Source organism: Scophthalmus maximus, chromosome 5, assembly GCF_022379125.1.
Source record: "Scophthalmus maximus strain ysfricsl-2021 chromosome 5, ASM2237912v1, whole genome shotgun sequence".
In the NCBI taxonomy this organism is placed as follows: Eukaryota; Metazoa; Chordata; class Actinopteri; order Pleuronectiformes; family Scophthalmidae; genus Scophthalmus; species Scophthalmus maximus.
Genome location: NC_061519.1, coordinates 10,316,983 through 10,332,962, shown reverse-complemented (window position 1 = coordinate 10,332,962; position 15,980 = coordinate 10,316,983). Strand labels below are relative to the sequence as shown.

At 43.9% G+C, this 15,980-nt stretch overlaps 1 protein-coding gene across 1 annotated transcript; it reads left to right on the top strand.

Annotated features, from left to right (window-relative positions):
• Positions 1-27: 27 nt before the first annotated feature.
• On the top strand, positions 28-15,350 carry tgm1l1 (transglutaminase 1 like 1). Its single transcript, XM_035633622.2, has 14 exons — positions 28-161; positions 3,560-3,843; positions 4,002-4,193; positions 6,581-6,832; positions 9,222-9,340; positions 9,828-9,935; positions 10,590-10,767; positions 11,349-11,487; positions 11,651-11,843; positions 12,146-12,299; positions 12,520-12,804; positions 13,516-13,676; positions 13,813-13,949; positions 14,047-15,350. Exons 2-14 carry the CDS (start codon positions 3,561-3,563, stop codon positions 14,189-14,191), a joined length of 2,346 nt encoding a protein of 781 aa, XP_035489515.1. The 5' UTR covers positions 28-161; position 3,560; the 3' UTR covers positions 14,192-15,350.
• The last annotated feature ends 630 nt before the right edge of the window (positions 15,351-15,980 follow it).

Genomic DNA, 15,980 nt, shown 5'->3' with positions numbered 1-15,980 from the left:
GGGCGGGGCGGGGTGGACCGAGTTGCAGGGGAAGAGGGGCGTGTGCTCGGGGAAGGGATATAAGTATTCACATCCAAGAAAGGAGCGAGTGAAAGAAGAACAAAAGTTGACGCTGAAGGAGAAAACAAAAACAAATCGAAGAACAATCGACGCACAGAAAAGTAAGTCACACCTACTCTTACTACTCCGGACCTAACGGTTTCTTCTTTTTAAACAGGGTTGAGGGTTTATACTCTAATCATCCACAGAGAGAGGGGGGGGGGGGGGTCTAATCTCATAAAATAAGAAAGACGTGACGGTTAGGTTACGTCCAAAAATGTATTGCACCACTTCACTTATTACACCATTCACCAGGTGTTTTCTTGTCTTCGTCGAGCCTGAGCATCCTTCCTGCATCTCAAGGGTTTCTCACCTCTGTGAATGAAGTTCATCCCTTGAACTTGCTGAACTTTTTCCCTTTGTTAGCAACTGCAACAACAATCCAATTAATCACCTCACTTGGTTTCTTTCCCAGAAGGAGGAGACCTCTTTATCCTTCCTATAGGTCTGAAATGTTGTTTTGTTGATTTTTTTTCTTCTTCTTCCCCATTGTGCTTTAAAAACACAGTCAACAACTTAAAGTCTTTTCCATGCCTTCAGTGTTGTTGGCTGGTGGCCAACCAGCTGCAGCTGATCATCTTCCTTCTCTCAGACACATCGAAGGATGTTTAGATCCAAGTTTTTAAGTGCACAACAAACAAGATTTTGCTTCATTCCAGGCTTTTAATTTGAAAATCTTGAAGTTAACTCAACTAATCGAATTTCCACGGGACCAGCATCACCTGACAAACATTTGTCCAGCCAGAGAATTTGTTATCTCAGAGGCCAGTGGGCGTAGCAGCCGAGCTTCACCGAGACCCGCTGAAGGAGAGGAGTCAGAGGACACGTGTAGAACATATGAAGTATGCTGGGGTCGTGACGGGCAAAGCACACACACACACACACACACACACACACACACACACACACAAAAAGAGAGATGAAGAAGTAACACTTCATTTCAAGCTTGGCTGATGGCTGTATTATAAACCCATTTAAGTTTGTGCATTAAAGCGTGAGGGGAGAGCAACGCTGCCAATAAATGGGGCTTGTGGCTTTTCATGGTTTTATGGGGTTGAGTGGATGACTAATTGGCCAATTTATGGGCCACCTAAGGTGCAGAAGAGAGATAAGTTGAAGACACAGATAACAGCATGAAAAGCCTCTGCTCAGTTTTTGTGGGTTTTTTTGGCCTATTGTGCTTCTGCCTTTTGAATTTCCCCCCAAAATATTAAATCAGCCATTGTCTATAGAAAGGGGCCAAGCAATGTTTCCATAATGAAGTTGATGTGTGTGACAGTGTGAGTCTAGAGTGGAGGTCATATTTTGCTAAACATGAAGTTTCCTTGCTCCATGACGCCCGTCACGATGGCAGTGAAGGTTTTTTTTGTCAATTACTGAGAGGAATTGGAAACAGATTGAAAGGATGGGAACGTCATCTTTGCGAGGTGCCCCTCCCCTAACGCCCCTTCCTCACCATTGTCCCGTGTGAAGGCCCTTGCTCCATGCAGATATTTAACCATTTGCAATGGTATTCAAGCGGCAACACCATCTGACTCTCGTCGTCGCTCGTCTGTATGAAATGTGCAGGAGCTTTCCCGAGACGTCACCTCGCGTCACCTGTGCAGCCTGAACTTCTACCTCTACTCTGCACTGCAGAATGCTTAAGTTGGAATAAAACAACAACAACAACATAGTGAGATGCACTGAAACAGGCAGCAGGCTAAGTAGATGTGGGGAGTCATACTTCGGCCACCTTAACTAGGAATGGCAGCGTGTTTTATCTCCTCCAACGTAAAGCTGCCAACATCTTGCCTGGTGCTCACTACCTACAAACCAAAGCAGCATTCACGGGCTTACTTCTCTATTTTCAAGGGGTACAAGTTTTTAGTCAGCATTAACTAACCAGCTCACCATTACTGATACATCTATTAGCAACAGTTGTTATTTCAGTCAACTCACATCGAACTGCGTGGGTGTGCGTTGCTATAGAATGGAAAGTTTTACAGGAGTAGCATCAGCATCTAACCGCAGGGAGTGTTTGTAAAAAAAAAAAAATAATAATAAACCAAAACGTCTCCTCTCTGTGTTTACTTAACAGCGCTGCATATATCCCAACTTACTACATGCATTACTTGCAGCTCATTACAGTTTGGGTACAACAAATTGAGATTTTGCGTGCAGTGCCACAAGCCTGAGCAACTTTTATGTGGAAATGAACAAGTTGCAGATGGTGAGAAGACGGAGCGAAAGGAGGGGCGGGGGGGAAAGGGAAAGGCCTCCTCCCTCTGTTTCATTTATGTAAACACTTTTTGTTTTCACTTTCCCCTTTGCTGATTTTGGCACATGGCATTTAAACCCTGAGGCTTATCTCTATATTATTTTTGTTTGCTTGTTTGTTTGTTTGACAGGGACAGTGAAGACAGAAGGGAAATGCGGGACAGACAGTAGGGGAATGATATGCAATGAAAAGTTGAGCAGAGTTGAACCAGGAACTCACTGCTCAGGGCGTTTGTGGTATGTGCTATGCACCCTAGTCGTTTGGCCAACAGGATGCCCCAGGTCACACGCTTATCTTTAATGTGACAAATGATCTAATTCCGTTATGATCCCACCCTCCCTGCATGAGAGGGAGGAGACCCGGCAGTTTGATTAATGTTCATACGATCCAGTGTATCCCCGTGCACCCACGTGCTCAGAGACACGCACAGAAAAACTATATTGCGCTCCATCAGCTGGGGTGAGGCATGATGAAATACAGCTTGTTCCAGGAGGCGTGTAAGAATGGTCAGGAAGTGCAGCTTACACGGATGAGAGGCTAAATACCCCACAATGCTCGGGCCGAGTAGAATGCACATCTGGAACGCGGTAATTGTGGGAAAAGTTAAACCATAATGGCTGTTTTGTGATGGAGAAACCAAAGAAACACAAGAGATGTTTTTTTGTTTACATAGAAGTTAGTTTGCCCTGGGCCGAAATGTACAGCCACACACTGTCCCTACAATTTCCCTACTGTAATGTGAGGGGTAAGAGAGAAAACATTGTTTTTGTCGTTTCAACAACCCCTTATATGCGAGAGGAAGTGGGTTTATTCTTTACAATATTTGTCTTATTACGGAGCACACGCACACGTTGGATACCTCAGCAGAAACACTGCTCATATCACTTTGAATGGGGTGATGTCATGTGTTGCCAAACTGCATTGTGGTTGCGTTGCTTCACTTTGCGATAGAAGTTGAGAAAAAACTTCTCAAGGGGCATCAGCCAATCAAGTCACATTTAAGCGGATAGTGAATTGTAGTTGCGGGCCAGTCTAATCACGGCAATGCAAATACGGGTCCTGAAATACGGGCCCTTTGAATTGATCAGTGAAGTTACAACACATCTTTTTTTTTGGAAAAGTGGGATGATTCAATTGTATTACCAGGGTCATTTTTGATTGGTACTGAAACAAGATTTTTTTTTTGATTTGCTTCCTCAGAATGCCAAGTGAGAGGTTGACAGTAAGAGGTGCGTCGGATGTCGGGCGCTTCCCTGGTGCAGCCCCGCCCACCATGGTGGAGCTGACCATTCAGAAAGAGGGGGAGAAGAAACAGGACGAGGGAGCCTGTCGCCGGTGGTTCAAGAAGATGTGCCCATGCTGCTGTAAGCGCCAGAACACGAGCACCTCCTATGACATCACAGACAAGGTCGAAGTGACCAAACCCCCGGCCCCAGAGCCCGCCAAGCCAACGCCTGAGAATGGAGAAGCGAAGGAAATGGAAGGTAATACGACTGACTATATAGGTAAACTGTGTTGTGGTGTGTAAGGACAAGGGTCAACTCTCTGGGCTGATTTTGCATCATGCACATATCGTGATCATAAGATAGCAGCAGCAATACGTTCAGACGCCTTAAATTTGATGTTGAACGTCCTCTCTCAGAAATGAAGTTGTCGGTGCGTTCGGTGGATCTGCTGAGCTCCAAGACAGGTCGGAACCGGCAGGAGCACCACACGGACGTGTATCACGGCGACGAACTGATCATCCGCAGGGGGCAGACCTTCCAGATAGAGCTGGAGCTCAACAGGCCCTTCAACGCAGTCACGGACAAGCTGCATCTGGACCTGAAAACAGGTACGAGATGAACTTGATCAATGGTGTGTGTCATCTGCTGAGTTGGGCATCAGTTACATGGTTTAGGCTTTAATAGAACATATCATAGAACACCATAGTGGAGTGCATCAAATTGCCGAGATAATGAAACAGTAAAGAAAGCAGCTAATGGATATACAATAAGAATGGTCTGCTAAAAGTAACAGATAAACACTTGAAATAGATAAGTAAAAGTAGTGGATCAATGGTTGGAATAAATAGAAATAATGGAATCATTTAAAAGGAATACATTAACTGCATATATCTGTATACAAAAATGAAATGGTAAGCCAAAAAACAACAACAAATAAATAGTTGAAGCTTATAGATATTCATATCTGATCATGAATCAAAAACGAGAAGTAAACAAATGGTTAGTAATAGCATTGAAACAGCTAAAATGGTAAAGTAATCGTCATGGATAAATGGTTGAAATATCAAGATTAAACACATACACACACACACACACACACACACACACATACACCCATATATGAATGTACACTGTAAATGCAATCTTGCCCAAACCGTCATTTTGCTTTATATAATTAACAGTGTTAAAGAGAAATAAAACCAACACTCAAATGGAGACATTTGGAAGGTGATGGGTTGTGACGACGAAGTTCATCTTACGCGGGTGTTTTTTCACAGATGAGGCATACCATTGCCATGATGAATAAACAGATATCAATGGGTGAAATTGGTGGATACCTTAACCAGTGTTCATGTGAAATACAGAGGAACAAACCCCTGAACCAAAACAATGCGTGGGATATGTGGTCCAAATGCCATGCATAGTTATCACGTTTAAATGGAGCAGCAGTTCAACCATACGCCACAAGTTTGGGATTCCACCTACCAGCCCAGTGTTAACAGTTTCCAGACCTCAGGACACTGAGCGCCTCCCTTTGGGTATTCGCAGGCCTCACAACTGTTACGAACCAGTGCGCACTTGGGAACAGAAGGCAATTACATCACCGCAGGGAAGTGATTAGCTGTCACCGGCTGCTTAGATAGTTAGGTGCTATGGGAGGGAAGGAGAACAAGAGCGCACATAACTATCCATCCACATTCAACACACTCTAATTACGTTTGCTTTCTCAGTCACGTTTGAAGTGAAACACTTCCAAGCATTGCACCACGTGCTGTAGCTCTGCATCACTGTCGCTTTCTAAGTCCGAGAAGTCTATTTCGATAAAGGTGTCGGCGCTCTAAGAAAAGAGGGCAGCGCTTTTTTTCATCGATTTCCTCTTGAGCAATTCCTCGGAGGTGATAGAGGAAGAATGCGGGCGCTGACTGAGTGCAGTGGGAGAACAATGAAACTCCATGCTTGCTTCAGTCAATGGCAGCTAAAGATCAGGGGGGTGCAGCAAAGCAAATAGATCAGGGGAAAACATCCAATAAGTCTTATCCTCGCTGGTGGGACAGATTTAACTATTTTTGTTGGTTCAAAGTTTGTTTGGAGTTTGTTAGGCCTCAACAAAACATCAGGTCACGTCCACGGGAACATTAAGATAGTCATCCCGCACAAATGTGCCTGACTATCTGCTGGGAGGCGTGTCTTATACAGCACTGGAATGTTTTCCAACCCTCGAGAAACCCTCTACAGCTGGTTTGGAGGCTGTGATGCCTGCGTGGTTAACAGTTAGGTTTGAAAGTGTGTCACCCACCAAGAGATACTTGCAAATACTTTGACACAGTGGTAAAGTATAAAGGTTACTCGCAGCCAACTACGTTGCAATGAAGTCCTTGTACTGCCATTGCTGCTGTCGAACACATTTCCAAGGATACGTAGCGGAGAAACAGAGAAAAACATTTTGCGAAGCTGCACTACTTGGGATTTCCACTCACAAATAAAGCAAAGTATGATTCTAAGATACTTAAAGCTGCACAACAAAACCCCACAAAATGTGAAAACTATGTGCGTACACACTGACATGCTGTTTTGGGCTGGAACAGACTCAAGTAGAGACCGTCACTTAAATGTTTCAATCTGTTCTTCCAGTCAAAGGTTTACTTTAAAGAATTTGTTCAATTGAGGCTGGTTGCGTCAGCTTCATTTACCAATTCATCATTGTTCATGCAGTTGGATGCAGTGAGTAAGTATTTAGGCTAAGCTGAACAACAGTCTCTTGGCTGTTCATATTTACCAATGTATAAAAGAGTGGTAGCGATCCATTCATGTAACTCTCCAAAAGAAAGTACATGTCCCGTAACAAAAAAGGAAATTCATTGCACCTTACTTCATAGACAACACTTGTGCAGCACCACCTACATACGAAAGTTAATGATAAAATGTTGTTGTTTGTTCTTCTTCCATTTGCTGCATTCTAACACAACCTGACTCACGTATGACCTGTCTGGTGCAGGTCCCCTGCCGATGGTGTCCAAAGGCACCCACGTCATCATTCCGCTGGTGGATCACCTGGAGGATGAACGCTGGGAGGCAAAGATCGTGCTGGACAACGGCAACAGGGTCAAGTTGTCCGTCAACTCGCCGGCCAACGCTGTGATCGGCCTGTACGGGCTCAGTGTGACCACCTGCACCCTGAGAGGCGAGGCCGCGACAACTCACAACTCCAGCAAGAACATCATCATGCTCTTCAACCCTTGGTGTGAAGGTAAGAGCATTGACGTGAATAAAGAGGAAGGAATGCAGAAATGAGGAAGCAAAGAAGATTAGCAATCTATGATAAGAGGAGAAAACAGTCAATATTTTTTTCTTTTGCATAGAAAGTGTGATACAACCCAAATGCAGGCAAAGACGTTCCCAGAACATAGCTGCTGTTTCAAGGCATCATCATTCAGATAGCAGTAATGCTGTAGCCGTCTGTTCAGCCCCCGTAATCTCCGAGAGGAGTCCCCATATAATGTTACACACGGGTGAAAAGGGCCAACTCGATCCGTGTTGCTGTCAATCAACTAGCTACAGCGTGATCCTGTGTGCAACTACGGGACTTATGTAACTCCACTGGCTACGGTTCAAGACAGCTGGCGTGCTTGGTCATTCCGCTCAAGCTCCACATTGAACAGTGTTTGTGACCAAACCATTTTTTTGTTCAAGACGAATCTGACCTTCAGTGATCCGATTTATGCAAGAATTATAGATACAGACAGATTTAAGATTTGTTTTTGCTTCAGACAATTGGATTCTCTAGTAATGTGTGGTACAAGCTTAAAAAGACACAGCGGACAGCTGACGTCTGGAGTTTTCCGATAAGGTGAACATTTGTAGGCTTGGTTAAGCAGGTAGAGTCGTTCGTCCATCAACCCGAAGGTCGGCGGTTCGATCCCGGCTTTAAGGTGGCTCTTCCGGCAGTGTTTGAATGTGTATGAATGTGATAGAAAAAAGCACATTGAATAGCAGCGTTGTATGAATGTGTGTGAATCAGTAAGATGCCATGTCGAGCTGAGAGGTAATGCAGAGTCAGGGGATAATCATCTGTGGGTTTATATCAAATAAATAATCGAGTTACATTTGTGGTCAAAACAGGGGAACTCCTTCTGTAAGATAAGTTAAATAAGGAGTTTAGTATGTCCTCATTTCCCCACTTATTGTATTTAAAAAGTAAATAGAGGTCAGTCTTGTTTTTTTAAATTATGTGTAAGTATTATTTTCTCATTCATTTAAACGAAGCATTAGGAAATGATTGTTTATTCCACGGAGTGTCTTTGCTGAGCCCTGTAAACCATCTAAACCGGAAATTTGAGAGAAAAAGCTGAGTATTTGCAACACAGCAAACTAAAAAATGCGGACCTGAATTCGATTAAAAGATGGCCTTCCGTTATGGGGTTGCTGCTTTTGGCGGCGCGCCCTATCTCCTCTTCCCTCCTTCAATCTCTTATTCCCGAGACCAATTTCTACCTCGCGCTCATAAAAGTCAAAAATCCTACAATTACTGTATTAAACGCCACGGGGCGAGCTCTGAGTAATCCTGCAGCTGGTGACAACCTGTCCTCTCCCTCGCTTTTACTGCCTCCAGTGTGTTTCCTTCCATTTTATGCCTCGCCCACTCAGTCCCACTCCCTTCTTGCTATCTGCTGACCGGGCCCTCACACCATCACCCCACTGCTCTGTTCTCCTACTCATTCCTCATCAAGTGTGTGTGTGTGTGTGTGTGTGTGTGTGTGTGTGTATGTGTATTTTGTCATACATTCCACAAATTTTAAGTGAAGAAGTGAAAACCACAATCATCATCGCTGCCAGATAGTCAACTTCACCTCCCTGTACCTCTGCTCCTTTAAAATCTCAACACACTGTTATGCTCTGCTCTCTCTCTCTCTCTCTCCCTCCTCCTTTCTCACCCAAGCATAACTTCCCCTCTTTCTCTCAGTCATCCCTCATGACCTCTTCTCTCCACTACACTTCCCTCTTTTTAATGTCCATCCTGAACACTCTGCAGCTTTTTACTGCTTTCCTTTTCTTCTTCACGTTCCTTTCCCCACCAACGGGTAATTACAGAGGAATCAGCGAGAGATAAAAAATAATACTTTATTCGTGTGAAGCTCTTGTCGGGGGTCACGCCCGAGTGTGCAGCGCTGATGTCACTCAAAACAGACGACTTCCCATGAATGGATGTGGGCCCCCATTGCAAGGTCTAAGGAGTCTTTGTGTTTCTTAACCATTTCCTGGCCTTGTAGACTCTTTGAGGACATCATCTTTGAAAAGAAATCACATTCTTCGGGGCTTAGTCACCAAAGAGGTGAACAGAGCATGGATTCTGGGTCTCTTTCACAGACAGGAAGACACGCCACAAATCTTGACCAGAGTCTATATCATTAACAGAAATTCTGCAGTTCTACTGAAATTTAACAAAAAAGTGCTCATGTCTGCTGTTTATTTCTTGTGGTTGGTTTCATGTGATCTTACAGTTAACAGAGAACAGTATCAGTACGTGAAAGTAAAGAAAGCCTCAGTGTCTGTTAAAAACAGTATTGTCAGAATTGTTCCTGTGAGAACTTTAATGATGAATTATCGTACATAGATGTGATTGTGCCATGTGTTTTCAGAGGATACTGTGTTTCTGGATGACGAGGAGGAGAGGAAGGAGTACGTGCTGAACGACACCGGGAGGATTTACTACGGCACAGAGAAACAAATCGGTGCCCGGACGTGGAACTTTGGACAGGTACGGCCTATCAAGACGCTCAGTCCATTTGTTCCTACTGACGGTGTACATCTCTAAAGCAGGTTCAAAACAGCATGTCTAACAGGATGAAATACAGGTACATTAGGCCCTAGCCACACAGGTAGTACTTGTTGGTAGGATCAAGTCATGGCTGGTTTTGGGATTTTCACGGGATTTATTGATTGTGAAGCTTATTGTCCAACTGTGACCAAAACAAACGAGACAATGGGCAACCATGGCTGCCACACATAATTCTTCTGCTGTAAACTAGGTGCTGCTGCCTTCATTGTCATTGAGAAGCCAAGCTTGCCACAGCAGTGGCACATGCTGTTAGTTTTCTTTCAGTAGCCTTGTCTAAAGCATAAAGGCTGGTCCAAGCTGCAAATCGTATTAGTTCTAGCTTTGTTTGAGAATAATGCTGTAAACAACCAAGGTTGTTATTGTCTATTTGAATGAAAATGTGATTTATTCCCCCCCCACACTGTAGTTTCATGAAAGAATCCTGGATGCGTGTCTGTTCATCCTGGAGAAGAGTGACATGCCTCCGTCTGGTCGAAGGGATCCTGTCAATGTGGTCAGGGTCGTATCTGCCTTGGTAAGACAGTTACACGGATACATGTCTCTTTTAAGCCGAAATGAATAAATCTGTGAAACATTGACATCCCACTATCATTGACGGGGCACTATTCAGAAATCCACTCCCATATAACAGTCATATAATATATACACCATGAAATTTGAATTTAGTTGTAAAATTTAAAGGGAAACGCCGCTAATTTCACCCATCAAAGGAAGGGGAGTACAATTTGCATTGGTAAATGAAGTTATATTCTGCTTTTTGTTGCTTGAAGTGAAGTCTCTTAGGACTACAAGTTTGAAAATTAGAAAGAAAAGAAAATCTGGTGGTGAAGAAAGAAGTAAGGTTACCAGACCTCTGTAGACAAGTCCTCTTCTCTGCTTGAGGCCAGTGGCCTGAGGCTACATGAGCTGCTGATAGCATAAGACACCCACATATAAAATTGAACTGTTGGCATTTGAGTTGCATTTGGGTAATGGAGGCAAGTGTCTATGCTAATTTCAGACTGACACGTTTGTCATTTTTCCATCCAGCCCCAGTGTTGTTTAAATAGTAAATACACGCCCAGCGACCCTTAAACTAACAAAAATGTCTTCAGCCCTAATCATGTCTTGTGTCCTGCTTTGAAAATGGCAGTCACATGTCATTGATTGTGCTGCGTCCTCTTTTCAGATAAACGCTCAGGATGACTTTGGGGTCCTGGTGGGGAACTGGTCTGGGAATTACTCTGATGGAGTTTCCCCTGCTGCGTGGAGCAGCAGCGTGGAGATCCTGAGGAAGTACCACTCCTCCGATGGCACGCCCGTGTCGTATGGACAGTGCTGGGTGTTTTCTGGGGTCACTACAACAGGTGAGTTTGTAAAAAAAATAAAAAGAGAGAAGGAGGGAGACCACATGCTGTTTATAGAGAGATCCTGGAGCTTGGTGGGCATTGGCAGTAGGCATGTGAAGAGATTGTATTTGTGTGGCGCGCTTGTGTGCGTGTGAAATGCCACAGACAATACCAAGGAGGTGTTTGCCGGTGTTCGCATGAATTTGACTCACTCTCCAAATGATCGTGATCCTGACTTTTCAATCAGCTCCCATTGCTCTAAACCAGAACATTTCATTTAATCTGTGCTTGCACGGTGCAGCATTTGTTCGCACTACCGCTGTAGCGTTGCTGCTGATGGCAGGACGTAGCTCATGTGCTCCCGAAATACCTTGCATTGGCATTCCTGTCATACCTCCTACTTTTGTCGCGGATTGTCGCGCCACACACGTGTTGCTTTCATTCATGCAGGTTGTTGAACTTTCTCCGTCAAACCATGCGAAGAAATTCCAAATCTGTTGGCTCACATCTTTAGCATCTGGGAACATAATTCAACTATTTAATGAGTTTTCATTAAAATAAGTTTGAATAAATCTTTGTGTGTCTATCTTCGTTTCCAGTGCTGCGGTGTCTTGGGATACCCGCCCGCAGTGTGACTAACTTCCAGTCTGCTCACGATACGGATGTGTCCCTCACTACGGATGTGTATTTCAATGAGGACATGGAGCCGATCGACTACCTCAATAGTGACTCTGTCTGGTAAGCTGCGTGACTTCACATGGACAGGCACACCCTGCTCGGAAAAATTACCCGCTGCTAAATCCATACCTTAGGAACGTAGCTTAAATTTAGATATGCTCCCAAAGCAGTGCCCTTGTCACTTGACTTGACCCTGAAACATCTTTCTACCATCTACCCTAAGGAATTTCCACGTATGGAACGACTGCTGGATGGCCCGACCGGACCTGCCTCCTGGCAATGGAGGCTGGCAGGCTGTCGACTCCACTCCACAGGAAACAAGTCAGGGCACCTTCCGCTGTGGACCCGCTTCTGTCAACGCCATCCGCTCCGGCCAAGTCTACCTCAAACATGACACGCCTTTTGTCTTCGCTGAGGTGAGTGTTGTGAATTGGCAATCGAACAGTGGTCTTTTTTTTATTCACCTCACCAAGGATGCACTACCAAAGTTAAGGTGGTCAAACTAAAGGATGTGACAAAGTGGTCTTTGGAGCTAGAATCACATGAGACTACTTTCTTGCCCCCCCCCCCCCCCGATCTCCCCGGACAAAGACCAAAAGTCATCTGTGTTATCCACATGAGATTGTGATGGATACTCCGGTTCGACTTCATCATCACTATCTCACATGACTACAGTTTGATCTTGACGTGTTTGTTTTCCCCCCGTCTTTCCTGTCAGGTCAACAGTGATAAGATCTACTGGCAGAGGAGCCTGGATGGCACTTTCAGCCAGATCCACAGTGAGAAGAAGGCGGTCGGCCACTGCATCAGCACCAAAGCCGTGGGCTCTGAGGAGCGGGCCGACATCACACACCTGTACAAACACCAAGAAGGTACTGGCAACCACGTTTTACTTTGCCAGCTGTCACTCTATTTAGTTTTAGCTTTCAGAAGCATCATTATTTCAACACTTCTTCAGAATGCGATGATTTATTAAAACGTGTTGCCTCGTTCGGAAGGGCTGCATGCCACATCTCTTGTATCTGTCAATCGATGCTGAAACCTCAGGCTGAATGAGGCGCACTCACCATTCTCCTCCCTCTCCTCCACCAGGTTCAGAGGAGGAGCGCATCGCCGTGGAGACTGCTAGTCGCTTTGGCAGCAAGCCCGAGGTCTACTCCGCACCCATGGCAGAGGACGTCGGTGTGGAGGTGAAGATGGAGGGCGAGGGGCCCAGGATGGGCACTGACGCCAAGCTGAGCATCTTGGTGAAGAACCTGAGCTCACAGCCTCGTCGGGCAACACTGCACAGCCAGGCGGCTGTCATGTACTACACCGGTGTGCTGAAGGGCACCATCAAGAAGGACCAGATCCCTGTGGAGCTACTGCCCAACGAAGGTTGGCTTTTTTCCGTTGAGCTTTAAGGCTGCTGTAGTCTATACTTTTTATACGCGCAATGGATCAAATGATTGTGTGTACAAAGCTAATTACTTGATGTGTAGATAAGCAAGTGTTAATTGTGCAGCTTGTTGCGGTTCCTTCCAAAATGATTGGTTCAAGAATATTTACTCTTGTGTGACGTTTGCTGAAAACGTGACAATGATGGCATGATGGTCAAATCTAAAAATGTTACAGTAGTACAAGTGTTGAGGTCAGTCAACTGTGTCTGTTACACAGTGATATCTAGATAAAGTCCACTAGTAGCTGAGCTGGTTATACCAGTAAGGTTGACGCAAAGAAACCCTGAGACTACTGAATTTGGCAAGAGTTATTTTTTTTTCGTGAACCTGGCTTCTTATTTGTAAGAGTGACATACAATAGTGGTGCACCTAAATTGGCAATTTGGTGTTGTTGTCAAATTTAGTCAGTAGATTCTTGTCAAAGAGTCAAGGACCCGGAAATCTTTTAACCTGCCTCATTGTGTAAACAATGCAAAAAATGATTTGGCAAATTGTCTTGGTTCTTAATGCACCCGAATCAAGAAATACATTTCTCTCTCTTAATTCAGCACGCTTAATATGAAACTAATAACTCAAAAGAGAGTCAAATTTGCTTTGTAAAAAATGCTAAATAATGAGCCCTGCTCCTATTCCACGTCTCTCCGCACAGAAAAGACCATTGAGTGGGTGCTGCCCTACCAGCAGTACCAAAACCAGCTGGTGGACCAAGCGGCCCTGATGCTGACCCTGTCTGGAAGAGTCAGCGAGACGCAGCAAGTGTTAGCCAGCCAGACCTCTTTCAGGCTGCGTACACCCGACCTCAACATCACGGTAGGTTTTGGAATCGGCAATTGAGCGCGGTTAGCTCTGCAATTTCTATGATGGCGTTATTACATCTTCACACAAATATGTTTTTGTTCAGCCCTTTTGACTTTTTTTTTTTTTCTTCTTTACTTGTGCCCGGCAGCCTTTGGGAGAAGCCGTGGTTGGCAAGGAGATGGCGGCAAAGATCACCTTCACCAACCCCCTGCCCCGCACACTGAAGAGCGTGGTGTTCCGAGTGGAAGGCCTGGGCCTACAAAAGGGCCACGAAGTGGTTGTGGGGTAAGAACACGAGCCGTTTGCCTCTCTTACCTCCCACATGTTCCCCGCCACTTTCCCTCCCCAGGCTAATCTTTCTCTCCTATTTGTCCCCTCCCAGTGACGTTGGTGGTCACTCCACTGTGACACTGACGGAGCACTTCATCCCCACCCAGCCCGGACCCAGGAAGCTGGTGGCGTCTCTCGATTGTAAACAGCTCTCACAAGTGCACGGAGTGGCGGACATCGTTGTCGTTGAGAAATAGGAGGGCGCCAGCGACATCTCCTATCACCAGGATCGTGCCTTATGAAATATAAACTCTAAAGCCTCTAATTATGTGAGGTCTGCCAAGTACATATAGCTTTAACTCTGTCGTGTTTATTTTATACAGAAAAATCTAAATTGTGATATATTTTAAAAACTATGAATAGACACTTAACAACTGTAGCATTGTCAGTATTATCTTCTTTTTTTTACGTGAAGTAATATAAATTCATACTTCTGCCTTGCTCTAAAATCTTAAACCTGTGGTGAAGAAGTATGGGTTTAAATGCATGCCTAGGCAACAGAGTGCTGAATCTAACAAACATTCATTTATTCAAATAATTAAACTGTTCTAGGTATTAGGTATCTAAACTAGTGAATTTCAAGAAACTGAACAAGAAGGAGTGCAGGCAGATGAAAAAATGCTGTTTGTGAGTTTTACATGTATTTTGGCATGAGGTTATAAAACAAAAAACAATATGTGAAGATTATTTTCAGACAAAATGAACCTCACATGGCTTGAATGAAGGAAGGCTTCTGTGAAATGTTTGGCAAGGCAATGATGCTGAAAGGGCACATTAGAATATCCCACGTTTGTTTTTTTTACTGTTACATTTGACTAGAAATTTAGTTGTCGCAGTTGTAAGATATAGTCATTTTCCTGGACCTATTGCACAATTGGAAAACAAAAAAAAAAATTCAGTCATCAAATTAAATGCAAATTCAAAATACCTCCTTTATTTAAAAAATCAAACAATTAAGCACTCATAAAACCCAAGCGTCTCCATTTTACAGAATGTTCCTTGTGGTTGAGCTTGACGATGAAGATGTTGCTCTGTATGTCTTGTGTGTTCGTCTCCACTGTGTCTGTATAATTAAACTGACATCAGCTTTTGCTGATGTATTTTGCAATTTCCTTACGAAAATTGGACTTGCCTGTGCTGCTGTGGCTCGCAGACAACCGTGTGACAACATAGACCCGAGCAACCTTGATTCACTTTAGATGTACTGGTTCTAGTCTGTTTCACGTCAGCACTCAGAGCACAATGTGAAGGAACTGTTTGAATAACATTACAATATTTATCTATCTTATGTACCTGGACTGTTTTCTGAGTCATTTTTGGTATAAAAAAAAACTTAAATAAAACACTGAAATGATGGCCTTGACTAATAACTGAGTTATTTCCTATCTCCATTCATCGTTAGCCAAGCCTGAAATAATTTACAGTACTTCATGGGTATGAGAGGAGGCAAGTGTCAGTCTGTACATTTCCCTCTCTGCAATATCCCTTTTTTTTCATTCAGGGGGGAAATATGTCATGAGAGATGACATGATGTGTGACTCATTTCCACTGTGCATCCTGAAGTATGTGACACTCCTTTGCCTCAATTCATCATTTAGGATCACACCTATTTATTTTGTGCTCAAAGCCGTGACTACATTTTACCTTTGACCTAGAAAGAGGTTGGTCATTTTTCTCCTCCGATAATGCTGTGGTGAACAAAGCGTGGTTTTAAGAAGATAAGATAAAATGAGACTTTAATAATCGAACGTTGGGGAGATCCACTTGTTTACAGCAGCGGCAATAGGTCAAAAAGGCATCAGGGAAGAGGTAGAAAGATAACAAAATATTAAATGAAAAATATTTAAGACAATAAAAAAACGCTATTTACATTTTATACAGAGTGTATAGTAAGTATTGCCTTGTGAAGGAATGCTAAAATGTGCAGGGGTTTGGATTTGAAGTTTTACAAATAGAGTATTGGTTGAATAAACATTTGTTCGTCTT